This window comes from Amblyomma americanum, chromosome 9, assembly GCF_052857255.1.
Source record: "Amblyomma americanum isolate KBUSLIRL-KWMA chromosome 9, ASM5285725v1, whole genome shotgun sequence".
NCBI classification, from domain to species: Eukaryota; Metazoa; Arthropoda; class Arachnida; order Ixodida; family Ixodidae; genus Amblyomma; species Amblyomma americanum.
In genome coordinates this window covers 91,466,224-91,492,689 of record NC_135505.1, presented here as the reverse complement: position 1 = coordinate 91,492,689, position 26,466 = coordinate 91,466,224, and the positions used below count along the sequence as shown (strand labels likewise).

Genomic DNA, 26,466 nt, shown 5'->3' with positions numbered 1-26,466 from the left:
CCCCCCCTAAATAAGAGGTACTAGAGCAGCACGTGTAGTGTCGTCTTTCCTTAAATTGGCGGTGGTTTAGCCCTGGTTAAACCTGGAGTGACGCGATAGCTGCCCCTGGCCAAGTCGAACTTGTTCAGTTGAACTGCAAAGTTTCTTTCGCCGCTCCGTTTCTCTGGGCTTTCCTTCTTCATCTTCGTTCCACTTAACAGGGCGCATGCGCACAGCTGTTGCAGCTCGGATTCGGCAGCATCAGCTGCTCCGCATCGGGTGACCAGCCACGGCGCCGCGCCACCGGCAGCTGCTCCGCACCACGTGACCACGCTGAAGGCTCGAAATGCTACCGTAATGAAGCTATCGCTACAAAAAACCATCTGTACTGGTTCTGCAGGGTTGCTCAATTGGGCTATTCCAATAACTCAGATCAGCCAAAGCTCTACCCACAATGACGCGTGCCAGAGCCCTCACGCCTGGCAAAACAGCCTTTCAAGTCCCCGTCGCGATCTCTCCATACTCCAAACCCCCTGAATTTCGGTATGCTGAGCTGCCCTAATTGTCACCTTTGCAGACAGACCAGACGAATCCTTTTTAGCAGCGAACCTGCAACGCATATTCACATTTACGGTTCAAATCCCACCATCCTCCGAAATCAGCTTATTCCTAATCCACGGATCTTCGTCCTCTGAGCAAAGGCTTTAGCGCCCGTCAATTACGGACGGTTAACCTAAACACAGTAAAGCTACTTTGGTGCGTGCTTATTTTGAGCGTCTGCATTACCTAGAAAAAAGTTTGAGGCCCGACAAAAGCAGTGACACGCAACTAGTTTACGCTAACAAATATTCACAGTAATAGACACTCCAGACGGGTGTTACAAAACAGTTTACTGCAGACCAGATTTCAGCAGTATAGGCGCTTAAATATGTAACACAAAAGAATTACAGCCAAGGACAGGAACGATGCAGCATGACACAGTGAAAAAATTCAGAGCTTAATTATTTACGAGAAATAATGCGATTGAGTCCTAAATTCACTCTGACTAATCGTCTGTAAACGTTCACACGATAGCGTATACGGAGCTAGCAGTGACCTGGTGCAACAGAAGACGGCCTCGGCGCAGACTACGACATTTGTTGGAAAGCTTCAAAATCAATGCGACACCAGAGGTACTGCTAAGCGCTTTTGCAAACCTGAGACTCTGTATCGTCCACTGCATAAATTCTGATCTTGCTGGATTATTACAAAGCATAACTAACGCACTGCCTATGACGGCAGTCGACATAGTACAGCGCGAAATTTACTCCAGGTGAGAATGCCGGAATTGCTTATGGGTGTGAAACATACTGACATGAAAAGGATTCGAACATATGCTGTCGCCAGGAATAAAAAAAAACTGAAGCAATTTGTCCGCGATGTTGTGTTCAGCTTCACAGCAGTCGCGGAAAGCAAATTAATTCGTTGATCTCATAGATGAAGGATCTTGATTTGCTTGTGAATGAAACAGGGGTCTTGAGCGTAAGTACTCAAGGAGTAGCAAATGGTAAGAACATTGAAATCACTATCGGAACGCGCACACACACACGCACACACAAAGAACTGGGAGCTAAACGAGTGAGACTAATATCAACGGTGGAAAGTTACAGTTCTCTGCAACACCTCGACAAGACTAATATTTCAAGGCGCTTGTTAAAGAATGCGCTTTAAATATCGCATTTTCACAAAGATCAACTCAACGATAACGCCGTCGGCTTTGTTCCCTTAATGGCGAGAAATCCACTTTCAGCGTTCACATCTGTGTTTAAACCAGGCCCCACAAAGATGCCTCGTAATTGCAGAGAGTTGTGTCAAAGGCAGTATTCCGATGCAAGAACCACTTTTCCTAGCACATATGTAGACGGTCGATGCCGCAACAAAAATCTAAGCGCACAAATAAACCAGTATGAAGTTGTCCTCATAAGCGCAAAAATCACAACACTGCATGATATATCGATGTCCGATAAATAGGCACATCCAAAGTCAATAATATTACACTCGCGAAGGTAGGGAAGTATGCAAGCTATGACGGCCCGTTGGTGGAATCGTTCCGGATTTCAGGCCAGGTGAAGTTTGTGACGAGGCGATGCTGAGGCCCGCACTTGAAAGCCTGCCGAAAACGATTGACAGCCGGGAGTGCGACGTTGCAGATGGCGATCTGCAGAGGGGAAAGATGCACTTTGAATGTAAGATTTAGCACGCAGCGATAACGACCCCCGCGTCGCAGAACAACACATGCCTACGTTACCGTCAGAGTGATGGAAAAATTACGACTAATCGATGGCGTCGCGACGCCAACGTCACACGACCTTGCGGGGCTGATTAAAACGCCCCACTGGGATCGCGCTTTGCTCTACATGTGCCAGGTGTTTCACGGAAGAACTTATGTTATTCTAAAGAAAAGTAGTTTTTTTTTTAGACAACAACATCTCTTTTCAGCATAGTATTACCACACCAGAAAACCGGTTAATCGTTTAAAGTCAACAACGAAGAGCAAAGGATGAGCTGCGCAGTGAACTACCAGCAAGATACACGGATTGCGAAGAGCGTGTCATATATTATTTCCCTGTCACATGCGGGAAATGTTACATCCAACAGACCGGCAGGTGCGTCAGTGAAAGAGCTAGAGAACACGCCAATTCATTGGGAGCAACTGCCACGTCAGGTTTCCTAGCTCTTCATTGCCGCCTGCCTAAGCACCCTTGCGCGGCCAACTTGGACAATCGATCCTCGGAAGAAAAGAAGGTAGGCTCGCCAGAGAGATCATCGAAGCTGTTGCCATTCATAAGAAAGGAAAGGGCTGTGTAAGACCGCCTCAGTTGCACTGTCGACTAAAGAACGAGCGTACCTCAATGATGTTTGTCGTGTCCCATGAGCCGGACAATTTTTCGCCCCGTTTGTACTTAGAATCCCGTTCGCTATCATTTTTATGTTTCTTTTTTTCAGTCACCACGTCATGTTCTTAGCCTTTTTAGCCCTGTTTAGCCGTGCTACAGTTGGCATTTATTGGTTTTAACTCGACTCTCGTCTCACTCGAAGCCGGGAAGAGGAGGGTTATACAAGTTTTTTTTTAATTTTCACAGCCTCATGTCTATCTTCATACTTCAAACTTTTAGCTTTGTTTCGGAGTGTTTTTGTTGGAGCTGCATTTTTTATTGTGTTTTTGTTTTGTGTTGTATGACGCGGCTATAGGTTCTTTCAGTGTCTAGTTTGTGGCCTAGATCTGATGTTGTGACTGCTCTCAGCACTGTTTTTCTTTTATCTGTCGGTTCTCAGCACACGTGCGCATAGAACTCTAACGCGGCCTCAGATTGTCTGCTTTCACTGGTATCGCGTTGCCGTCGACGGCTGTACCATTATCGTTTCCAAGGTTTTGTTTTTGTTTTTGCTTTTGTTGCGGCCCCGTTCTCCATGCGGTTTGCCGTCTCTCTATCCTTCCTCCACCTCTAAAGACAGTATATATTCTGAGCACTTTTGGTGAACTTCATCCACATCTATGATCATCTATCATAACCCTTCTCTTCACGTGAAATTCATCTTCATTTGTGAATCATCATGATCAACGCTCGTTCGTTCTTCGACGCCATTGTTGGCAGTGCCAGTAAAGCTCGGACGCCAAGCTTACAATATTTCCGCCCGTTTCACCCCTTTTTTTCATTGCAAGTTGTTAGTCAGCGCTGTGTTTCATGTTTCAATGTGTCTCTCTACGTCCCTACGTCCGCTGGCCCACAGATGGAATGTCATTATTTTCCAAGAAAAAAACAATTGACATTGTGCATCCCCATCCGACAGGCAAATCTCGGCAATTGTTTTTTTGTCGTGGAGCCTATACACATATTAAAGCGCGTCAGAAATAACTGGCTGAGCAAAAAAATCGAGACACTTCTCTTATTTACCTGGGGTTTGAAAGCACAAAATCAAAGGTAGAAACCAAAAACTTCGTTTCGGACCTGTATACTTCGGACAGACATAGCCTGTCCAAGTCTACCTATGGACGAACATAAAAGGCCCTGCACCTAACAATTATTAAGCGTCAAAATGCGAAACTTGCACTAAATGTAATCAACCCTGTTCAGCCCACATTCAGCACAATTCAGATTCAGCACAAACCCTGGGTTCCGCTACGCGACTTACATAGCGGAGTTAGAAATAATACGCAAGTGCTCGTGCATTGTAAACACAAAACCACGATAAAATTGCCGTAACCTCAGAAATATTTATCAGGAACTTGTCAGAAGCATGCGCGACATGCAGCTGCAATTTCTTCGCGACTTTGTCGACTGGCTCAACACAAAAAATTGCCTAAATATGAGTGGTGGCTGTTCTGGCTCACTGACAGCGGAAACTCACATGGCACTCCGGCTGATGTCATATGCATTTATAGAATCAGCAAGCACTGCCTCCAAGATTTCAGTTTTGAATCTGTTCAGTTTTGAAACTGTGCCTTCAAGACTCATCGGCATTTCCCAACATAAAAGAACTTTTAAAGTTCAGCTGCGTCACACATGACGGAAATGAGTGAAATGTTAGTGCAACTTTAAGGTTACCTGGGATTACATTATAATAAAGCAAGCATGTCTACCCGCAAATGTGTACATATCAGATTGCTGCGTTCATAACACGTTGAAGAATATTCCCTGCGCAGCATATGGAAGAAACCTTGAAGAGAACATAGGGATCTTCCAACGGATTAAAACTGTGCAATCAAAAGACTAACAAGAGGAGCACTGAAATTTCCGCAGCCTATCGCTGTGAACGCTATTCTGCACCTTGAAATGATGGAAAATTTATTGCAAACAAAACGCCGCCAAGCTACATTCCACATGGTACCAAAGAGAGTTGCTCCTGAGCTTCCAGAAGCACTTGTTTAGTGATAACGAAGATTAGCATGTTTGCTGCTAACGGTGGCTGTTAAAAGTCCGAAATTTTCTATCTTTGAGCGTCCCGCGATATACGCAGCGAGGCAGCTCGCCATTGCTAAACGTGCGAAGAGCTACGCCCAGCGACGTTCTCGCAACGACCAGGGTTGCCTGGGCTGCAGCAGTGGAAGAAATAATAAAAAATGCATGTATTTGCCGCGTTTTCCGAACGCTGCAACTGGCTTTTAAATCACGTGGTACGGATCGGGGATTGTAATTGGCCGCAGCGTTCCTATGTGTGGTGAAGCCTACTTGCTGGGTCCATTTGTCCCATGCTTCACCAAGGTACGCAGCTGCAGCTTAGTTGCGATCCTTCAGCATTTTTATCTTCGGCATGGATGAAGCAGGGCTAAGCAAGCGGAGTCATCGTGCAGTGAAAAGCCGTTCTGTGCACAAATATGGAGGCTGTGGGTGGAAAACGAGGGCCAAGGCGCGTCCAGCGGCAAGTGTACCCGCGGCCGCTAGGCCTAGTGGAGGCGACGTCGATTCTGCCGGAGAATTGGAAGTGGTGTTGGAATACGTGAGCGCTTCACAAAAAAGATTGAACTTTTACAAGACAAGTAAATGCTACTCGGTAACGAGTCGTGTCTCATTACCGATTTGACAGCGCTGAACATGTTCGCGAGCGGCGCGATTTGCCCGAGATGTCAGCAATCGGAACATCGTGTCCGGGAACCGGTGGCGAAGCGTAAAGCACTACCATCGTTTCTAGAACTCCACTGTGAGAACTGAGCCTGCCCGGAAAGTGTTATTTCCGGAGAAAATGCACCGCGGCGAGTTATGGCCGGCGAGGATGCCAGCAAGAGTGCGACCTGATCTTACGACAGCGAGAGCTCGCGCGAAAGCTTCGCCGTCAACGTATAAAAGCTGTAGTAGCGGCCCGTTCCGTCGGAATTGGGTATAGCAGGTTATGGTGCCGGAAGTTTGTGAAAGTAGCTTTTTATGGACAATTTTCCCAATTTGTGTAAAAGTTTTGATTAGAATGCAATGGCTTCTTTTTTAACTGAACATGTAATTTATCTTTAAATGCTTTTTTCTCAAAATCCAATTTTGGGCAAGTTTTTGAGTTCGCCCAAATTGTTTTGGTACTTTTGATGCTAAAATCTTCATGAAGTTTTGCGCATAATTTTTCTGAGGTGTGTGGAGTGTTTATCTTTTTTAGATGTCAATATTTATCACACATTTACCAACAAATTTCAAGTTCCACCCTGTGGTGTCTCCACAATGTAGACTCACCAGGTATCAATTTTTTTTGTCTCATCATATTTTGTATGCAATTCATAAATTGTCTCCAACATTCTACAGTCTATATGGAGAAAAATGAGTCATCACAGGTCTATAATTATGGACGTATAGTGCGAGAAAAAGTAGGGGAAAAATTATGTACATTTTGCACTTTGTCATGGCACAGAATAAAAACTTTGCTACTCACATTAAAAATAATTCAAGATTTGAAATCAGCATAAAGGACTGTACTGTTGTGTGCACCTAGTCGCTTACAAACGGTCGGTGGTTGTCTCCCTGATCAACCGTGCCAGGCAGGTCTGCAGTCAAGATGCCATTCTAAAGAGCGAAACGAAAAGAATAGAGTCCGATCTGCGACGGAACGGCTACCCTCTTTCCTTCATCAAGAACACCGAAAGAAGAATGCCAACGAATCAGCTGGCCTCCGAAGAAAGCGAGAGAACGGAAAAACCAAAAGAAAAACGAGCTGCTGTACCATACGAAGCGGGAATTAGCGAAGTGCTTGCATATATTTTCCGCAAGCATGGAGTCAACATTGCGCAAGTCCCCGCTGGCAAGGTGCGAACAGAACTGGTGAACGTGAAGGACAAGCTCCCCCGTGAAAGATTTCCAGGCGTTGTGTATTAAATTGAGTGCGCCGATTGCTCATCAATATATATTGGTGAAACAAAGGACTTCAGGAGACGCCTGAGAGAGCACTAGAACGACGTCCCAAACTAAAAAGTAACAACTAATGCCATCGGCGAGCATGTGCAACAATCCGGCCACGTGATTAACTGGGATCAAGTAAATATATTGACAACAAAAAAGAACGCATCAGCACGGCAGAATCTTGAGTCTCTTCGCAAACAGACATCGTCTAACGCACTAAACAGGAACGACGGAACTCAACATCCTATCTATGCTACATCATTAAAAAGGCTACTGGGTGCTACAAAAGAAAGGATCCGTGCGCCGATTGCTTCATAGTGAACAAGGAAATCGTAGTGCTCCCGAAACGTATTTTAATCTTTTGAATTTCTCCAGTGACCAGCAATCCTCATCACCATAATTACTGACCAGACTGTATGCCGTCAAACCCTCGACTACAACTATACGAATAGCTGGAGTTTCATTGTTTAAGGTTACATAATTAGAAAAAAGGTCTTCGAGTAGCATCTCCCCTTAAAATAAACCACATTAGAGGCATCAATAAGGGCTTCTAAAAAAAGGCCTCAGTGAAATATGGGTTGCTACAACCCTGCTGCCGACGCGACGTGTGACCATCCGACGACCCCACAAAAAAAGGATGTCTCGATCTGAAAGTACCTGTGGAGATTTTTCAACGCTTGGCTCGAGAGAAAGAGGGGGGGGAATGGCCTTTGCTTTGACAGGTTCCCAGCAAGAAGGATGCCTGGGGCAGCGACCGACGATGGACAGACGGCAGAGAAATAGAGCAATGATGTCTTAAAATAATTAACCGCGTCCGACAGGAGCCCGCCCCCTCAGGAGAGAGCCTGCCGTAGTTGTGGCCCGCGGCGCCGCACGAATCACATGTGTGCCGCTTGCAATACTGGTGCACCACAGTGCGAAATAGCTGCGGACTTGCAATTTATCCTCGCCAGTTCCCTGGGTGGGCTCTGCAACGAGTGCCTTCGTTTGCTACGTGCTGTGCAACATTTCCCATCCTAAAGAAATGTGCCACGTATTGCATTGGCCACCGCCTGGTGAAGAGGCGGACCTTAAGGGATTTAAGGAGCCTGCCGAGTGCGAACGAACGCTCTGGACCTTGGCGACATGGCTCATCCAGTCACTCGACGCATTTTGATTGTTTGCTTTTCTTCATTATGTAAATAAATTACTTCAAAGTGCTAGTCAACACGCTTGTTTTCGTTTCCCAAGCTTCAAGTTCCATCTTTCCTCAGCCCTAACGCTCGCACACGCTACACAACGGAGCCCGGGTTCGAGGTAGCCCCTGCGTCCACCACAGGGTCTTTGCGTGCGTTCTTTTCACATGCTTTGTGGAGATGAGTGCACGGTCCTGCTGTCGTGCACTATCTATTGTATTGGTTATTGCATCGCGAAAGCGCTAAATTTTAAATAACAAACGTTTAGACCTCGTCCTTTCCGCTTACACATAACCCATTTCATGAACTGCACGTGCGATGCCAGCACGAGCATTGCCGCGCTACAGGGTCAAGTTGCGTGACGTCACAGAGGGAGTGCGCAGGCGTAAAGTGTTGTGGGGGCTTTAGGTCATCGCGTCATATTGATTTGTGTCTGTCGTATACAAACAACGCTCAGTTTCTGTCAGAAGCAGTCATGCAGAACCAACTAAACCCACAGCGTGTTCTGTTAAATGAAAATAGATATTGTTCACCAAAGATGATTGAACACGAACCTTTCCCTGGAGCGCTCGGCCCATCCTTCCGCACTGCGAGAAGCAGTGCAGGTAGAAGAAGAGCTGCTCATGTGGGAATCCCCAGAAGAGCTCATTTTCGCCACCCGAATGCACCGCATCATCACCCACGGCTTCAGATACGGCTGGGGAGTGCAGGCGGGGCACGTAGCTCGCCGTGTGCGCAGCAATGCTCTCCAGGTACACATCGCGCAGTTCCGAGGGTCTCGCACTGGGCATGAGTCCGCTGTGCTTCAACACCGTCCCCAGTCGCACGACATCCTCGTGCAAGTGCCGCGCGCCAGGGTCGATGTCATGTGAGGGTAACGGCTGGACGACAGACGAAAGTTACAGTTTAGAGGCAACCTTTTAGGCCAGTATCTTGAATTTGATAGGTATACAAAAATTGTTTCAATAAAGATGACGTTTTGATTTTGAAATAATGATAAAAAATGAATGTGGATTAGCCCAGCTAATCTAGAATATACCAAGTGAAAGCGAGATTGAGGTCTGCAGTGGCCCATGGAGCCGTTTGTGCGCCTTTCGTTTCCTGAAAATGAACGGTCTTTGCAAAGTTGTCAACGCCAATGAACTCTATGAACGCCGTTGGCTCACTTGTTTTGTTTGCCTTTTGAGGAAAGGAAATGGCACAGTAGCCGTCTCACATATCAAGGTCGACACCCGAACCACGCCGTAAAGGAAGGGAGAGAAAGAGGAAATAGAGAACTGAAAATCGAAAGTTGGATTTTGAGGAAAGGCGCGGCGCTGCGCAGCGGCGGAACACCTGTGGCTCGCTGCTACTATTGGCGCATGCGCACTAGTGACAAGGGAGCGAGAGAAAGAAATTTCGCCGTGCGTGACGTCACTCGTGCTCCGACATACGCCGGCTCGCGCGAAGCGCGGTGCTGACTAGCGTGGTGGAGCTTTTCGCTTCAAAACTCGTCCTTACTTTCCACAGACACTGATAAATTTTTGCACAGCATTCATTCACGGCCAACTGAAACACTGTCTTTCAAAATGAAGCAACACTTCAGCTACTCACCCTCACCATCTTCAAAACTTGCAAAATCAAGCGCTAAAACTTGTTACCTTTAACCATTTCAGTAAGAATGCTGCAGTTCTCGTTCCTCATTTCTGCACACTACCAATACAGTACCTATTCAAACAAAAATTATCAATGCTATTTTAGACGCTTAAAGAAACAGAATTTTGTCAACAACATGAGTGCCGTTTCTTCAGCTAATCGCAATAAAAATGGTACGCTTCTAATGCCTGCATTCTTATGACATAAATCTAATTAAGGGAAATTTATAACGAACTTTATATGTATGAGGTTCTCAAATCAGTAACCAAAAGATTAGAAATCCAGTGAACATCTGCAGTATCCAAGAAAAAATTAAAACCACGTATGAATATCGCACTAGCGCAATGTGGTTGGATATTGTGGATATTGCGTTCTTTTCCTACGGAACGCCTATTCCTATTCTCTACTAAACTGAAATTGATGATGTGCACTCCCCTTTAACTGTACCCATCCAAAACCAATTTTTGCGGTTCCCATTGAGCTGTTTTTGTTCACACATATATTTTGCGTTTCAATTCAAAGTTACTACCTTCAAAGCAATGATTATGTAGTTGCATCCTAAGTTACGACCCTTATTTCTGTACTTCTTTGCGTACTTTTTATATTTAACCATATGTTGCTGCTGCCTTTTACATGACCTTTATGCACAATCTGTACAAAGGCTTTATCTTGTAAATTATTAAGAAACGGCTTTTTGCTACCACAACTCCTCAATAAATACTCCTGATCGTACGATTAGGGGTACATACAATTGCGAAAGCACTCATACGGTATCTAGCACCGACCAAGAATCTTGTACTTACGTACGTACGTACGTATGTACGTACAAGATTCTAGGCAACGAGAGGTTAAGCGATGCGCCTCTGCACTGGCAGTTGTGTCTTTCTATAACAGCCACCAGTAGGAATTTACGTACGTACGTGCGGTCTTTAGATCTTGGGATGTTGGCTACCAGCCGAGTTGCCTCCCGAGCACAGTCAGTCAGAGGAGCATCGCGCCCGATGCGCGAGAGCTTGCTCGTGAAGGTAAACATGGGTCGCGAAATTCCTACTGGTGGCTATTATAGAAAGACAACTGCCAGTGCAGAGGCGCATCGCTTAACCTCTGCACCACTCATCTGGTAGTGATATAAGGACTCGCTACCATCTAAGAATGTTCAGTCAAAAATGACCAATTTTTCATTTATGCGAACTATAACCGACTAAATATAACATGTCATACCCTTAAGTCGGAGCTAATTGTCCACTCCAATTGACGAATAAACCCTTGCTTTTAAATGTCTACTCGGTTTAACTGACCATTATAAGATCGAAGTCGATAAAAGTAAAGGACACACATCACTGTACTAACAATGATACCAGCTTGTTGTATCCGAAAAATTATGTCCAAACATAGATTAATTATGTGAGATTAACGTCCCAGAAGTTAATCGGGCTGTGAGGGATGCAATACTGAAGGGCTCTGGAAATTTCGATGAGCTGGGTTTCCTTAATGAGCGCAGACATTCTAAAAAGTTGAGTCAAAACATTTCGGGCAATTGGATTTAGCACTAGAAATTCGGCCGTGAAAGCTAAATCATATCCGCCCGAACGGTTTCAAAGTACAGCACGATTTCGAAGTCATGTCCCAGCGCGCACGTCAATCTTTCCCAAGTTAGTAAACACAACAGGGGGAGCAGGTGAAAAAAGATAAAGCTTTGCGCAATTCAAGGTGCCCAGCACCAACTCACTCTTTTCGCTCTTAGATATGCAACAGTGGCTCACAGCTCAGGGGGATATCAAGGGATACAATATTACTGGGGATGTACAGTCAGTCATAAAACTATATACATTATCGGCCCTGGAAGTGATGGGTTCTGTCCACCACACTAGATGGCCCTCAGGCGGTGCTGAAGGCGACGTCTTGGGCTCTTGGTCTGACCCGGACTTGTACTTCCGGATAAGACCTGCCCAGCAGGGTTTCCCAGTTTTGCAAGCCTATAAGCTTTTGGAGTTCTTTAGGCGGTGGTTCAGTGGGGCCGTCCCAAATGATATTGGCTATCTGACCACATTCAGAGAGCCACATTTTGAGCAATCGGGTTAGAATTTGTCTGGGTTGATTGCGTGCATTATTACCGGGTTTGGAAGAGTATCGGTTAGATCTCTCCGTCTAACCCCTTCAGCTATGGTCACTTTATTGAGGTGATAGTAGCGTTTGTCTAGCCAGTTTAAAGCATCGGGTGATTTCCTGGCAGCTGATGAGACCCTCTGTGTTCCGGACTCGATTCGTTGCTCACGACTCGGCCGATAGATCCTCGATCCATATTGTGGGCTGTCTCGATGCAAGTGTTGCCATAGTGAGCTGGTACCCAGGCCACCTCCACATCCACCTTTTTCTTTCTGGGTAGTTCTGGCGGATTTTGAGACAGGTTCTCAAGATTATTTCATTCGAGCAGCTATTAATGGAAGTTTTGGAGTCATAAGAGTTTCAATTCTGGGGGTTACTTGAGGCTTCCGCTATGATCTCTTCCTCCGCAACATCGGAGTGTGACTCTGACTGTACCTATCGATATTGATCCTCCTTTTTCTGTTGAAAGCGCTACTGGGAAGGCTTCGTTATTGATTTTGTATGCCAGCGCATCACATCCATCCTTCCCTCACATTTCTTCGCTGCGCATTGGCTCTAGCTCTTCTCCTGCCTTCGTGGTAGAAATAATGCATGTTCTTTGGTAGTGGGTTGATGGTTATGGTGTTTGTAATTTTTGAGGGTACAAACATTTATTCACGCGCAAATTATTCTAGGCTGCGGGAAGTTTGAAAATCGGCAAAATTGACTGAAGTGTAGATATTTGTGAGAGGGATGGAAAACGAACGAATTTCTTAAACAGGTGTTTTGAGTAATCATAGAGCATTAATGATGCTTGGGCCGCCTGCATAAATTCGCGCTTTGAGCGTATGTGTTTCAATGGGAGCTCTTGAGAATTAACATGTCAGCAAATCACTAGGAGAGATAGCAAGCCAAGGTTTTATACCGGAGAAGAAGAAAAAATTAGATATGGTTTAGCATTGGTAAAACCTGGCAAAAAGCGAAAGAAACATCCGACTCTGTGTCGCTAAGTTAGACGTACCACCTGATGTACTTTCGGCTGTTTCTTCGCAGTAGCACTCTTCCGTCGTGTCTCGACGCGTGTCGCACGTTCTTCTGCTGTCTCTTTGGCACGGCGTTTCTTCCAAGCCTCATTGAAACGTTGAAGATTCGCTTTCCGGCGCGCTATCACGGCAGGCTGTTCTTCCTCCTCCATTGCAAAGCCGTTTTCTAGCCTCACCGGCTCCCCGTTGGTATATATACGCAGCTCTCCGCTGACGTCCAAGACGGTGGCTCCGTCCCCGTTGTCAAGCGGAGTATCTGTCTCCACGCTTAATGGGCTTGTTTACTCAAATTCCTTTTATATGACGTCACCGTCATACAGCATCGTAAGTTGTCCTAGCTGTTCAAACTTTGGTCTTGATCTTGACCTTCGAGAGATTGGTGGGGGGGGGGGGGGGGGGGCGGGGTGGCCTACCATCTTGGTTTGGCATATATGCTCCACCATGGCCCGCGTGACTTTGCTCCATGGCTACGTGACTTTGCTCCACGGTTTGACCTCTAAAGCTTTTCAAGGTCATAAACGGAACTACGGTACCCTCTTTAAAACCTGGCGCAGTGAAGCTTTCGCTTCAAAATTCTAAAGTAACGGCCGTTCTTCCAAAGTACTATTCGTTATTATGACTACAGTACTGAAAGCCAACTCAGCACTTTAATTATAAACGACACGAGTACTAATTGTAGCTCTTGATTAATCCGATCACTCCTTGCGTGGTATGCAATTTATGAATGTACTCGTATCTTCAGTCCTCCCTCGTCAACTTCTTACACGGTTTTTCTGAACGTCCAGCTCAGGTGTCCGCCAACAGAGTTATAGCTCTTTTCCTTGATTCATGATCTTCTTCTCCTTCATTGTCTGTGCAGAGCGATAAGCGCAAATCCTGTCTGTTCTTAATATATCGACAAATTGAATATTTCCCATAAGCAGCTATTTTGAAAGAAGAACAAACGCCTTTGGAATGGAGCCCAGAATAAATAGGCACATGTGGCTTGGAATAGCGCCTAGTCCTTGCCAACTGCATTCAGGCAACGAGGAGTATGGCACTTAGGACGCCGGTGCCGTCCGCTGAAGCAAGAAATGCTCACTTCAGAAAGAAACTACTCTTATACACTTATAGTGTGTCGCGTTGAAAGATACCACTACCACTTGATAGTGTTCTCTTTGTTTTGTTTGGTATTTTAAAGTTGTACTCTTACAGCTGTATCTTATTCAGATATATTTCTTCCTGTCATCCCTCAGCTTTGACAGAACCAGTGCATTTTACAGTTTTCCAATTCTAATTTGAACGTTGGTGTTAATTAGGATAGTTATCTTCTTTTTCTTGTACCCTGGCAAACGTCCATGTTTGTTCAAATTAGGGCATCTTTGGACGATAATTTTTGTTTGTCACTTGTGTATATTCCCTATTCTCGGGATCCTGCTACTACCATAAGACGGTTACAGGAATTCTTAAGTTCCAGTTTTCAGTGCCTTCCATTTAATGTCTCGTCAAAAATACTTTATCGATTTAATTATTAACTTATTGACCGATTATTTCACTCATTTATTTATTTACCCATTCATTGTCCAAGTCATTCATTCATTGATGTATTGACAGCTTTATTCTTTTTTATTAATTGGCTGATTTGTTTTTATTTATTTACTGGTTTATCGACTGATCGGTGTAATGACTGATTTATTGTGTTATTTCTTCACTTGGTGAAAGATTTATTTTTATTCATTAATTGATTTAGTGACAGATGTGTTGATTTTTTCATTTATTGACTGAAATACTCATTTATTCATTTATTGACTGAAGCGTTCATTTATTGATCATGTACTTATTTATTTACACATTTATTTATTTAATATTTATTTATTGAGTAATTATTTGAGCTACTGACTGATAGACTGACCGACATACTGACTAATTGCTTTACTTATGGATTTATACCTTCATTCCTTCATTCACCCAGCCATCGCGAATGACTGAAATGGTAGCACGTGCCCTTTTGTTCAGCTTGAACCAGTGTCGAAGACACAAACCTCCGTACCTTCACCTTCAAAGAGTAAACATAGAGGGGAAGTGAGGAGACTATTAAATAGAATCAATTCCAGAACACCGATATTATCCAGCGCGAATCCCGAATTAGGTAAATGCAAAGCCTAAGAGGACGCCATTTTCCTTGTAGAAAACCCAACGTTCATTAACATTAAGGGATTTGTAAGCCGCCTTTCATTCGTATTTTCTCGGCGTTTCCTCGAGTATTGCAGCCGTGCTGGAACGCAACAGGGCGGACGCACTGCAAAGCGTGCCCCTCAGGCGCTCCTGCACAGGCATGTCTTTGGAGAAAAAATTCGGTGAATAACGTTTGGACAGTGCGGGTGCAGAGCTAACAACATTAGAAAATTTCTACCATGCCTTACCAACGCTCTGTGTCACGTTACACTGACATGCGGCTTAGACTATAGCCATTAAAAAGGGCAGTATACACTAACCCTCGTACGAGATAACATTAACCATAAAAGAGACATCTACAAGCGTGCGTGCAATTGTAAAAAAACGGTCTGCGGTTGTTGCCATGGTTTGACGGGGACCACTAGTCTTCGCAAAGCTACTGCCCGTCGCTGTCGGCCGTGCTCGACTTAAAGCTGATAGCGAACTTTCGTGATAAAGCGTGCAAAGTTACTAGAACATTCTGGAACAATGCAGATCCGGCTCTGCCTGGCTGCGATCAATCGAGATAAATCTGTTCGCGTCTTGCATTGCACACAAAGCTACAAAGCGGCGTGCCGGTAGCTTTGAAGAATGAAGAAACACTGAAGAGATTCGCGGCAATATTGGTGGTTATTTATATGACTCGACCACATTTTAAGTAAAAAGTAAAGGAGAACATAGCACATGCCCAAAAGTCAGAAGAGAAGAAAACTTTAGAAAATGAGTAGGCATTGGATGGTCTCTGCTCTGCTGTAAGGCAAAACGCAAACTGCCCTTGAAGGTCAAACTCCTGTCTTTTCCGCTGAACGCATCCACTTTGATCAATACGATAATATATATATATATATATATATATATATATATATATATATATATATATATATATATATTGTGAAGACGATGATGGCCCAGACAAGATGACTAGTGAAAACGAAGAAGATGCCCCTGCGCGTCAGCCGTTTTGCTATCGCCACGTGTGTGTGTGCCCAACCTGGTTGCCCTCGGATTGCTCTCGCAGCTGCTCCCTTCCTCCCAGCTCTTTTAAATAAGCCCCCGCCTTACAATATATATATATATATATATATATATATATATATATATATATATATATATATATATATATATATATGGCAACTTTCATTTCATAATCAACAATGGCTGCGTGGTCGATGTGTGTGGCTTATAAAAAAGCATTTTTTTTTCGCAAAACACACAAGAAAGAAAAGGCAGCTAAGCATAAATTTTTTGTGCATTCTATGCCTAAAGCTACATCGCAACAGAAAATAGAGATGGATGGATGGAAACGGCTGAACCCTTTAAATTGGGCGGCGGCTCAAGCCACCTAGCCATGACTTATGAAATTTTGCTCTTCTCTTGGTTTTAGCCAATAATCAGATAACCTTCGCTTGGTTATTTCTACCCCCTTAAAATCCTCTTTCCCTTAGACACTTAAGCAACGCCTTAAGGGTATGGCGTGATAGCGTATTGGGTTAATTCAGATGTATGAAAAGGTTAATTCTCTACTTTACATTCATAGATCCCTAGGAGTTCTCGTACCCCTCCTGGCGCAGTGATGTGCCACTGTCCTGCAATTGCAGGTGCTCCAAACAGGGGGCGTAGTCTAGCCCAGGCTACTCCTCCTAACAATCACACGCAATCTCGAGCAACCACATGACACGAAAGGCAGTTTTCTCACTATCCGGTGGGCAGATTGCGATTCCGCGGAAAGTAACATGACCTAGGTGGCCCTCCTGCCTGCGATATTGATCTCTCAGCACCGCCAACCAGAGGCAACTCGCGATTTCTCGCTCACAATGCCGACAATGGATTTTCTGGAAACCGGCTCCTTTAACGCTGTCGCCTTAAAAAAGCGAAGATATAATTCTAATACGGTTTTAGAAAACTGGACTCAATCCTTAACTTACTATCACGTATATACACGTTCAGCAGTGGTTCTTACCTCAAACCGACTGTTGTAGTAGAAATAAAGCCGAAGCAGGCTGCCCAGATGCTTCGTCACTAAAGTTCCAGCGAGAGCAGAAACCACAGCCATTGGACGCGTAGCATCGTAGAGCGGCGGTGAAACTAAGAAGGGATAAACAGTCACTTCCCGGATAATCAGAAGCCTATAGAATCCGAGACTCGCGATACCCGGCACGTGGTAGATGCTGTGCCGTGGCCGACGCAGCGAACGCTTGAAGTACGCTACGGAGCTCATTGCCGCTCTTTGGTACAACTCGAACAGTGACGCGTCCGTGTCGTTGGGGAGATAGGCATAGGCGTGGTCCAGCATCGTCCAGGACCGTGTCATATTGAAGGCATTGGCTGCGATGGGCTCCAGCGTAGCCCTCACCTTCTCCCCTAAGGACTCACTGTAGCTCCTCGCAAAACCACGTACTGATTCTTTCGACCACCGGACGATGTTCCACGTGGTCGTCGCATCCTTTTGAGCAACTTTGTGCAACTGCCACTTAACCAGCGGCATCACCCACTCCAAAGCCTCTACGCACTTGACAAAACGGTGGTATTCCCGTCTCCCTTCGTGACCCATGTCCTCAAGCAAGCTGTTCGTCAGGTAAGTGGACACCATTGGCGACAGTGCCCAAACAACGTAGGCGCCCAAGAACAGTTGGAAAGGCTCCTGGTATCCGCTTCGGTTGAAGTACGCGGTGTCGAGCTGAGCAAACAGGACAGGGTGGAGGTTCACGATATCGTCCGTGGGCCAGAGTTGCGAATCATCCGGAAGATGACCGTTTATCGCTCTTCGGAGGTCTGGGTCGCTCAGGTTGTTGAATTGGGGCAGGTCGTCATTGCCCCCAACAGCACGCACCAGGTCGACAATATCTCCGTGCGTCGCCAGAACCTCTCGGATCATAGTCGAGTAAGACTGGCCCGTGCGTCCCACGATCTCCGCGCACCGTCTGAGGTAGTCGACCACCTTCCCTCTGGCATAAAGTGCCTCGATGTCCCTGATCCACTGGATGCTTCGCGGGTCCAGGCTCATGTAGATGGTGTTCTGTGAGGGATGTGTTGGGTGCCGACCCACGTAGAAGGCCCAGAACATAGGCATGCCGAGGTGCAGCGATGATCGCACCAGGGTGTTGAGAAGCTGTGGTCGCGTAGCCGTGGATTTCCCTGGCCATGGGAGGCCAAGATCATAGAGGAAGGTGGTGAATATAGAAGTGTCTCTCAGCTTCCCCTGCAAACGATTAATGACACTATTAAATGTGAAGATGATTAGCATGCCGGTTATTGCCAGTAAGCGTGACGAGATGTTTGCAAAGTGAAAACCTGTCAAGGACATTTTATTTAAATAAGAGAGCTAGGAAATGCTGAGTTTATTACAAAATTTGAGGGTAAATCTATTAAAAGCAAAGGCCAGTATAGAGGCTTCAATTCGCGAGGTACAAAGTAAGCGGCTAAACAGCATGAGAGCGATCGTGGCCCTTCGTATGTTATAAGAAACTAGGAGCAGTAGCTGACAGCTTCAATGTAGAACGGTTGCACGCAACAAAGCAATGCACAGGGAATAGTGGCAGCGATTTCGGTTGTGTGCTACCAAACGGAGCGAAAGAAACATGTGTCAAGTGCTGCACAGGCATTGCTGGCGTCTTACGGTTCTCGATGAGTCTACAGCCGCCTATGATCTCAGCCCAGGTGTTCCGGGTCTGATACTCATTCCTACCGGTAGTGATACGTTGCACTTTGTGTACACCACTGTATGCCATGGCATGCATGGATTCCCCGTCGGTTGTCTGAGCACGAATGACTGAATTCCTCAACGGAAGTGACGATGATATAATTTCGCATCACGAATAAGAGGGGGCAAAGATAGTAAACTTGCACGCCAAAACCAGCGCTACACACCCAACATATATTTTATTAAAAACCACAAAGCTTAAGCACAGTGCGACAATTCGCCTTGTGGAAGTCAATGTGTTTTTCAAAAAAATTCATTTCAATATCATGTAGCAGGCCGCCGCGGTGGCTCAGTGGTTATGGCTTTCAGCTGCTGACCCGAAAGGCGCGTGTTCGATGCCGGTCACGGCTGTCTAATTTCTATGCAGGCGAAATTTTAGAGGCCCGTGTACTGTGTGATGCCACTGCACGTTAACGAACCCCAATTGGTAGAAATTTCCAGAACCGTTCACTACGGAACCCGCCATGGTGGCTCAGTGGTTAGGGCACTCGACTACTGATCCGGAGTTCCCGGGTTCGAACCCGACCGCGGCGGCTGCGTTTTTATGGAGGAAAAACGCTAAGGCACCCGTGTGCTGTGCGATGTCAGTGCACGTTAAAGATCCCCGGGTGGTCGAAATTCATCCGTAGCCCTCCACTACGGCACCTCTTTCTTCCTTTCTTCTTTCACTCCCTGATTTATCCCTTCCCTTCAGGTGTCCAACGATATATGAGACAGATACTGCGCCATTTCCTTTCCCCAAAACCAATTATTATTATTATTATTATTATTATTATTATTATTATTATTATTATTATTATTATTATTATTATTATTATTATTATTATTATTATCACTGCGGCGTCTCTCATAGCCTGAGGCGCTTTGGGAACGAATATCATGTAGCACTAGTGACGGTGTGCAGACCCATTGACAAGCTGCTAATCTGATATGATATACCTCAAGGGTTTATCTTTGTATTGTGTCTTAACCGTGCCTAAGAAGCTTGTTTTTTTTCTCGAAGAGGGGTTTGTATTCGAAATCAGACAGTGAATGGCAAAATTCCCAATTTAAAACTCCTTGCAGGTAAACGGATTACTGTAAACTACATTACCTGTGCACCCTGTGAAACGGAGCAGGTGCTTTTTTCTTTTTACCATCATCGGGAAAATTTTTTATAGCTGGCTGGAAGCGAAGAACGTCATGTTTAAGTGATCTGTGTGCAGAGAAAACGAAAATGAATATCATAACGACTCCCTCATATCACTACCCTTCTCTGCTCAGTAGCCTCCTCAGGACGCCAAAACGGAATACTGATCGTGAGTACTCCATGGCAGCGTGGAGTCAGTTACTACAGCCATATATCTAAGTTTGTTAAACCCTTGATGCCATTTCCTATCTTTTTATCGTTGTCTGTGTAGTTTTGAGGTGTTTAATGAAATCGATTAATTATAATTTTTACGCATTTATTTTAGCCTATTAAAGTCTAGAACCAGTTATTTGCAGAAACTTTAGGGTAGTCTAATCATGCGGTGAATGAATGTTTTGATGCACAACGCAATTAGAGCGAAGAAACGGTTCTGTAACGAGGAATAAAAGATGAAGTCATTTAGATAAATGAAAAAAAATCTAGTGCGATAGCTTGTGCAGCATCTGAAAGTTGCACAGCAGGCGCTGAATATGACTTTGCTATATGGGCATGCGTCCTGTTAAATTATTGTCAATCAAAATTACCGCTATAGCATTAAAGGCCCCGTAACGCAGAAAATCTGGAGTCAGCGTCCTTAGCCGTGAGCAAATAATGAATGAAAAAATTCGCACAGAAGCAACCGAGGAGGCAGTTCCGCAGCCTTAATCACGTGATATTGAGGCGTCATCACAACTTGCTCACCGGAGTGTGAGCAAACTGCCAACGGTGCAAATGGCAGTTAATGATTACTCGCGGGAGGTTCCTCGGGAAGAGCAACCTGTCTCAAGCCCTACCTGTGGCAGCATACGCCTTCTCACGGCAGCGGCGCATCGCTTAACAGCTGCCCTACTACGCCAGGGCTGGTAAGAGGACTCTCAGATATCTATGAATATAATATAGGGGTGAGTTATTGCGAATACATGACCACTAACCAACGTCCGCTACCGTATCATAGTCTTAACGCCGAGCTTAAGTGTTTCTACCAGTTTTCTTCATTTGGTATTACGCAGGGAAAGCTACCGCGCCAAAGAAAACTTTGAGAACATTAATAGTCCACGGAGTTCTGCGCCATTCCCCTTGGCTTCCAGCCTACAAGCCATCGTTTCTGCACATTGCACAGTTCTCGAAATTTCGTAGTATGACATCTTAAGTTGAGTTGAAGAATTATACTCTCTTTTCTCCACCCTCTGCCTCTCACACTTTTCAGTCGCCCAGAAAACGCTGCTCATTCTCGTTTCAAGATACTTCTACCTCAACGCTCCGTGCGTTCATAGTCCTAAACAGTATTGCCTCAACAAGCGGAGCACTTGAAACAGATTTCTCATGCAACATCACCAGCAGACGGGGTGTGCAGGACCTCAGATGTTAAAGGAAGAAGTGTTAAACAGGCTGAGAAACGCTGCTTGAACAGATGCCGGCTATACTTCAGATGGATTCTTCATGTCAGACAGATGCTGACTCAAAATGAACTACAGATATCGATGCATAGGAACGAGAGTTATTTATTCAATGAAGACATTCAAAAATACAGGCAAAAAGAATGCTGCCCTTAACTGGATTTTCGCGCGGCTTCCCATTCCAATTTCACTCTACCAATGACGAAACGGGGCGGGACCAGTCCAAACAGGCTATTTCGGCACGTCGCGGAAGTTTGCACACCATGGTTGCCTAATCGCTGTAACTCGTTCTTGCCAAGGCTGGTAGTCCCGTTTCCATTGTTAAAACAACCACGCGAACGCCCAGCTGATCCAGCGATGCTTCATCGTCATGTCGATGGCGCAGCAGGGAACACTGATCAGTGACGTTCTCTGACATATGGATCCGAACGCGAACAGAACTGGATCCGAACTCGAGCGCGAGATACTGCGACGGAGTGACGGCCTGCGTAAGCCACTAATACATTTAGCATAGCGCGTACCGCTACTTCTTACCGCCTACCATGGCCTGTCGCTAGGAGCGCGCTGATTGGTCGCGGCGTGGAAGGCGCGCGCGCTGTTGACGGGGACGTCGCGCCATCTGGCGCCGCCGCCCGGTGATCCTCCACAATATGACGATGCGCACAGCTAAACGTGAAAAGAATGTTTTTTTTTTCTTTGCACCCGTCCTTGGGAGCCAAACGAACGCTTGTATAGTGTAATGGCTCGAACGGATCGATTCCGCAAAGCCATTCTCAGATACCTACAAAGTACCCATAAGTGTTGTGGGCTAGGTCGTAGGATGTGTGCTGAGAGGCGCAAAGTCCTTCGAGGCAAAAAGTGACCAGAGCCTCTGGTGGTGTGTTTTTGTTTTACTTGGTTTAGAGCGCTTTTATCTAAGGCACACAAATTGGTTTTGTAGAAGTAATATAAAAGGCAAAAACATGAGAAAACGTGTCTCTATTTTTTTAACACAACTTGCAATATATTTACTGTTTGCCCAATCATCAAGCTCCCGCCCAGTGATGTCATATCCACTGCTAAGAACCGCGACCGTATGGTAACGCCGTCAGCGCCATGAATTTGTTTTTGCGAGCTCATTAAAATATTAAAAACAGGAGTGTGCGCGGTATGACCGATGCTAATAGCATCACTATAACTCATTTTATGCAACCAGCAGGCAAAACAATGAACTGATTATGTGTTTCGAGGCCCCTTTAAGAACGACCATAGTCGTGCGGCTCACCTTGCTGAGGCAGCGGAACAGGAACCCTGCAGCTTTTCCACTGGCCTTGATGGAGTGCAGAGGAATCTTCTGGAGGAGGATGTTTTTGACGATGCGCCTGCTGAAAGCTGTGCGGTACTTGTCCAGGGGAGCAGGATAGCGGTTCTTGGCTCTATCCCATCCGTGACACACGTGTCTGCCGACAGAAAATGGCAAGCGAAGTTTAGATTCAAACAAGTTTAAGGCACATTGTCAAGAAATAAAGTCGGCCGAAACAGACAGACTACAGCGCTCCAATCGCAAGGAGGATCCCTTATCTAACAACGAAAGTTCTAGCAGTTGTAATTCATAAATTATCAAATGCAGACTTTTCGCCACCTGGTCCAGCATTCTTGTACAAAAACCTTGAAGATTTGAATATTGTATGGCATCTTTGCGGAAATATTTAAACTGTTGGTATTTCTACCGATCGGTAGCAAAATCTTACAATATAAGAAAAAAAAACGCGTTCGTAAATTTTTCCTAGTTCAAAATACATGCTTTTGCCTAGAATTTCTGTGTACGTGCGGTGACGTGAACAGTGTGTATTTTTTCGTAGGGGGGGGGGGGGAGCACGGTCTTTTTAATTAGGCTACACTAACGTTCTTAGGCACTTCAAATGTAATGCTCGACTCGATTCTGGATCTCGCCAAGGAGTCGTGCCTTTTGCCCAGACTATAACACCACTCTGCTCATGCCTCTCCTTCAATTAAGGCCTAATACCTACTCCCTCGAAATAAACACAACTTCACTCACTTCCGAGAATCGGTTTCTAAACTTCTCATATCCTCTCGATAGCTGGCGCAGCTGCTTAGAAGGTCAATGGAACTAATGGCGCTACAGTCACGGTTTCCTATACTAGTCTCGTGCTTCGCATGTTACGCGTCGTGTAAAGAAAGGCGGCATTGCACTCATAACTGAACGTGAATCTTTTTTTGTCTCGGTGTGAACAAAACTACAATGCTGCCCACCGGTTTTGCTATATGGTGAAAAAAGGCACGCCCCTTGGAGGACACAGCAGTACAAACACATACGTTGGCACGATTGCCATGTTACAGGAGAAGGCGCGCTTCGCCTTCTTATCTATCGATCGTTCCAACATTCTTGTGACTGCTTCCTTCCAAGCATTTGGTTTTTGATTTCTTTTCCATGGTTACAGCGCTTACTTCACACCGATCGTAGATAGATAGATAAAGGGGAGGAGGGAAAGGCAGGGATGTTAACCAGAAAGGGGTTCCGGTTGGCTACCCTGCACTGGGGAAGAGGGATTAGGGGACTAAAAGGAGGAAGAGAGAAGGGGAAAAAGGCATAACACACACACATGCACAACGCTGTCACAATTTGTCACTCAATCCAGTCGCTCTCAAGTAGGCAAAGAGTGCCTTGTATGCCTTGGGGGCAGTCGACTGATGTGGCCACGGACCGAGGATCTTTTTCTCTGTTAATGGGCGAGGATCGAGGCGGTCCAGGGCACAACACATTGTATATCTTGCACTCGCAAATGCAGGGCACTCACAGAGAAGATGAGCGATGGTCTCCTCACAACCACAGCTCTCACAGGCAGGGCTGTCGGCCATCCCCATCCGGAAAGCATAGTAATTGGTAAATGCAACACCGATCCATAAACGGCATAACAGTGTTGCGTCGCGACGTTCTAAGTTACGTGGAAGACGAAGGCGCAGTTCAGGGTCCAGTGCCTTGAGGCGGAGGTTGCAAAATTCTCCCGTGTTCCACGCTTAAAGTGTGAGCTCCAGCGCCAAAGGGCGAATCCCACACGCGGCGTCAGGTCTCGATATTGGGATCCTCACTGGAAGTCCGTCGTTGTGAGCAGAACGCGCAGCCGCATCGGCCTGATGATTACCCGTAATACCACAGTATACCAAAATACCAAAATACCACAGTATACCACAGTTAATACCGCACCGATCGTATGTTACGACAAAAGTGCTCCTTTGCGCGAGCAAACAGCTTTGTTCTGAACGCCCTACCAAGCAATTCGTACTGATTTCAACTTATTTAATGATGTCGTGAACGCTAGGCGCTGCAAAGGTGGAACCTCAACCAGTTCTCTTCCAATTTCTTGATTTGTAACTCTCAGAGGGCTGCCTCCATCGTTATGTACTCCCTCTCTTTTTTCTCCTACGCGCAGTTGTTCCAAGGGCCTTACTTTTCAAGTTTTGCACCTTGTAGCTCATCTTACTCGCTGCTCTTTTCTTCGTCGCTCGAACCTGCCTTCGCAGACGCAGGCAACGGGCGCATATCAGCTGCTTCAAAAAACAGCAGACGGTTTAGCAGCGGTAAGGTGGGAAATCGTGCAGAAGCACTATTTACGCTTGGCACTCAAGGTCCTTACGCACAGTGAATGCGAAATCATTTTTTGACCAAAACGCCTTTATACTAAAGGCCTAAACCATGAAGGTCTTTGAGAGAGGTCGCGCTACAACTTTCATCGTGCTAGGTTCAGGTGAACACAGCATACCAGAGATGTAACCTGCATTCTCACCTGTAGAAGTCGTCGCACGGATGTACGCTGGTGTCCAGGGAGCGCCTCAGGTCTTCGTCCAGCGAGAAGCAGCCCTGCTGGCAGTTTCCCATCCGGTCCATAAGTACGACGGGCGTCACGAACAGCGTCGCCGACGCGGCCGCGGCGAGGCCGACCACGAACGAGGTGTAGCGGAGACAACGGCCAGCGTGCGAGGCGTCCTCGGGAGGGTACCACTCTGGATCTAGGTCGCCTCTGGTCACCGCGCTACGCTGCTTGCGACGCTTCCCGGAGTCCTCGGCCCTGCGCTGCCCCGGCATGTGCCAGCCGCCGATATCCTCTCGCCCTGAGAAGCCTTCCTCTGAGCCTGCCAGCAGGACGGACTCCATAGCACCCGGCTCAAGTAGAGCTGCCTGAACTCCTTTTGATTGAACGAGAAAAGATTCAGAGCACTAAGTCTTGCTCAAAGCGGCTGAAGAAAGGAATCGCAGCAATGAAAACCGCTGCGCCAACCATGCACTTCTCTTCTTCTGCGCGTGCTGTCTCGCGGCCGGTATCACGAGATAGGTTGATGTCTATTAGGCTGCGATTTCCGTGCATTAATTTATACCGCGGTAGAGTCCTAGCCGGTTAACTTTTTCCCAGCTGTTGTCATGTAGCACAAAAAGTATACTAAACATGTAATATGGATAGTCTCAGAACGTATTATCCGGCATGAATGTCGGCATAGTCCAGTTCTCACTGTTGTCCATCAGCCGTAATCTGCCTTGCAGTCGTGTGTCGCATTTCCCGTCCTGCTAATCTCAATGAGGCCTTTGTTCCTGTGTACGTTCACATCAGGTGGCAAACGCCATATCAGCAGCCAGCGTTGAACATTTCGAACGTGCTCTGAACCACTTGCGTCTCCTTGAGATTCCACCTGCCCCTCCGGTCCCAGGTCCTCCTTTCTAGCTGTTATACATGTAAAACACACCTGCTCCCATTCCGTTATGAGGCATGGGCCAAGTGCCCAGTGGTGTCAGGGCACGTGTAATTCTTCCTAACAGGACGACAAGGTAGGACGAATGAAGCAGAGATATAAGGAACGCTGGCATTAGCGTTCGGAAGTTGATGTGTACGAGCTTTTGCTTTCCTCTCGTCAACGTTCTGGGCATCTCCTTGCGTACAATGTTTGTGCAAGCGTATTGCTCTTCTCTTATATAAAGCATGCATCTCCTGAATCGTTGCATTGTCTCCGATGGGTCGGCCAGTCATCGGAGACAATGAGGAGAGGATCATCGGCGGCGCAGCGCCGATGATCCTCTCCTCGGCCGGAGGGTTTAGCAGCAGCTCCCTCCGATAGACAGTGTTACATTCCTCCGCCCTCGGCACCACCCTTCCTCCGCTTTCCGCGTTAACCATGCTGCGGATGCTTACCATGGTACGCCTTTCTACATTGTCACCGTACCATGCTCCTCTAACCATACTCTCATT

General features: G+C 46.1%; 1 protein-coding gene across 2 annotated transcripts; it reads right to left on the bottom strand.

Moving 5' to 3' along the window:
* Positions 1-867: 867 nt before the first annotated feature.
* Positions 868-26,234, bottom strand: LOC144103223 (uncharacterized). Of its 2 annotated transcripts, XM_077635997.1 has the most exons (5): positions 25,015-26,234; positions 22,494-22,668; positions 16,925-18,163; positions 8,563-8,889; positions 868-2,176 (listed from the first exon to the last, which is right to left on the bottom strand). In XM_077635997.1, exons 1-5 carry the CDS (start codon positions 25,380-25,382, stop codon positions 2,042-2,044), a joined length of 2,244 nt encoding a protein of 747 aa, XP_077492123.1. In that variant the 5' UTR covers positions 25,383-26,234; the 3' UTR covers positions 868-2,041. The 2 variants fall into 2 exon arrangements, with proteins under 2 accessions (XP_077492123.1, XP_077492124.1); XM_077635998.1 differs by lacking the exon at positions 8,563-8,889.
* Between the last annotated feature and the right edge of the window lie 232 nt (positions 26,235-26,466).

What these genes read in the sequence shown, in the direction of transcription:
- LOC144103223 (XM_077635997.1), bottom strand. Translation starts at nt 25,382, where the DNA reads ATGGAGTCCGTCCTGCTGGCAGGCTCAGAGGAAGGCTTCTCAGGGCGA. An exon ending in TGTTCCGCTGCCTCAGCAAG is followed by an intron (nt 18,164 to 22,493) that starts GTGAGCCGCACG and finishes AATCGTTTGCAG; the next exon opens with GGGAAGCTGAGAGACACTTC. An exon ending in GCCGAGCGCTCCAGGGAAAG is followed by an intron (nt 2,177 to 8,562) that starts GTTCGTGTTCAA and finishes TCCCCTCTGCAG; the next exon opens with ATCGCCATCTGCAACGTCGC.